Below are 1,785 nucleotides of genomic sequence, written 5' to 3'. Positions count from 1 at the left end.
GAGTAGAGCTGGCAAGACCTTCCTTTGGTACAATCCTTGTGGGAAGAAACAGCTGCAAACATCTATTAATATGTAGAACCTGGAATGTACAGAGATTAGGCTAAGCACACCAGGTTTTAGTTTTTAACTTAAAAATTTTTTAATAAATCATTTTATTGGGGGCTCTTACAGTTCTTATAACAATCCACATATCAATTGTACCAAGCACATTTGAACATATGTTGCCATCATCATTTCCAAAACATTTTCTTTCTACTTGAGCCCTTGGTATCAGCTCCTCTTTTATCCCTCCCTACCCCACCCTCTCACCCTCGTGAACCTTAATAATTTATAAATTACTTTTATTTTCATATTTTATACCATCTGCTGTCTCCCTTTACCCATGTTTCTATTGTTCATCCCCCTGGGGAGAGGGTGGTGGTGTTGTACATCAATCATTGCGATTGGTTCTCCCTTTCTCCCTCCCCCCTCACCTCCCATTGTCCCCCTGCCATCATGGTATCACTACTCCAGTTACTGTTCCTGAGGGGTTTATCTGTCCTGGCTTCTGTGTGTCGAGAGCTCTTATTTGTACCAGTATACATGTTCTGGACAAGCCAGATTTGTAAGGTAGAACTGGGGTCATGATAGTGGAGGAGAGGAAGCATTAAAGCACTAGACTAGAGGCATGTTGTGTGTTTATTTTGGTGCTATACTGCACCCTGACTGAATTGTCCCTTCCTTGTGACCCTTCTGAGAAGGGATGCCCAATTGTCTATAGATGGGTTTTGGGTCTCCATTCCGACTCCCCTCATTTGCATTAAAATGATTGTTTGTTTTGGGTCTTCTGATACCTGATCCAGTTGACATCTCTTGATCACATAGGTTAGTGTGCTTCTTCCATGTGGGCTTTGTTTCTTCCCTGCTGGATAGTCCCGCTTAAAAAGAATGAGGTCAATATTTTTATAATAAGTAGTGATTTTATACCAGTTATCATTTAAGTCTCCCTTTTCATGTTTGAAGAGATTTGAGGTCATGAAACATCTTAAGCTACTCACATTATAAGCCAGTGACTTAGTATTAACACACAAAGATTTTAGTTGGATGTGGAAATGGAAACCCTTTTATTCTTTAACAGCTTAATTAGTAAAACAATTTTGATTTCCCTCTATATCTTTGAGCTATTAGAAAGTTGTTGCCATGAAAATGCTACAAATGTGCCAAAAACATCTTGATTTTCTGCTTTGTATTTTGTTGTAGGAACGAAGGCTTAATCCCAAGCAACTATGTGACTGAAAACAAGCTGACCAATTTAGAAATATATGAGTAAGTCTCCTCCGAAATATCCCCTTTGGCTGAGCTTTTAGAAATTGCGTACATTTTGACAGATTCTGTATGAGGTTCATAAAAGGAAAAGAAAGTAACACTTTTTACAGTTTTGCCCCCAAAAAAGATCTTATCACAGTTGATTTGGAAACGTCTCTTTCTTAAACTTATGTTTGCTTTGTTTTATATGGACACACACTCTTCGTCTTTTAGACAGAGTCACAATGGAAACAAACACTCATCTGACATTTGTTTTCATCTATCTCCTAAATGGAAAATTAACTGCTTGAACAGTAGCATTATATTTTTTAAAAATCTTAACAGTTTTATGGAGATATAATTCATACATCGTAAATCCAATGGCTTAACCATATTAAAGACTTGTGCAAGCATCACTTCTATCTATTTCAGAACACTTACTCCTTTCTTGTGCGCCTTATGATTAGCTCCCCACGTCCCCCAAGCTTCTCTGTCATAACC

At 38.0% G+C, this 1,785-nt stretch overlaps 1 protein-coding gene across 1 annotated transcript in view; it reads left to right on the top strand.

Annotated features, from left to right (window-relative positions):
- Positions 1-1,785, top strand: part of TXK (TXK tyrosine kinase) — a 65,672-nt gene that overhangs the window by 8,534 nt on the left and 55,353 nt on the right. Inside the window, exon 4 of the mRNA XM_004706274.1 lies at positions 1,240-1,305. Within this exon, the coding sequence (XP_004706331.1) occupies positions 1,240-1,305 (66 nt within the window). The remainder of the gene's footprint in view (positions 1-1,239; positions 1,306-1,785) is intronic.

This window comes from Echinops telfairi, unplaced genomic scaffold (genome assembly GCF_000313985.2).
Source record: "Echinops telfairi isolate 266 unplaced genomic scaffold, ASM31398v2 ScPeMD7_7468;HRSCAF=8506_0, whole genome shotgun sequence".
Lineage (NCBI taxonomy): Eukaryota > Metazoa > Chordata > Mammalia > Afrosoricida > Tenrecidae > Echinops > Echinops telfairi.
The sequence above is the reverse complement of the archived record's forward strand: the minus strand, read 5'-3'. Positions and strand labels throughout refer to the sequence as shown.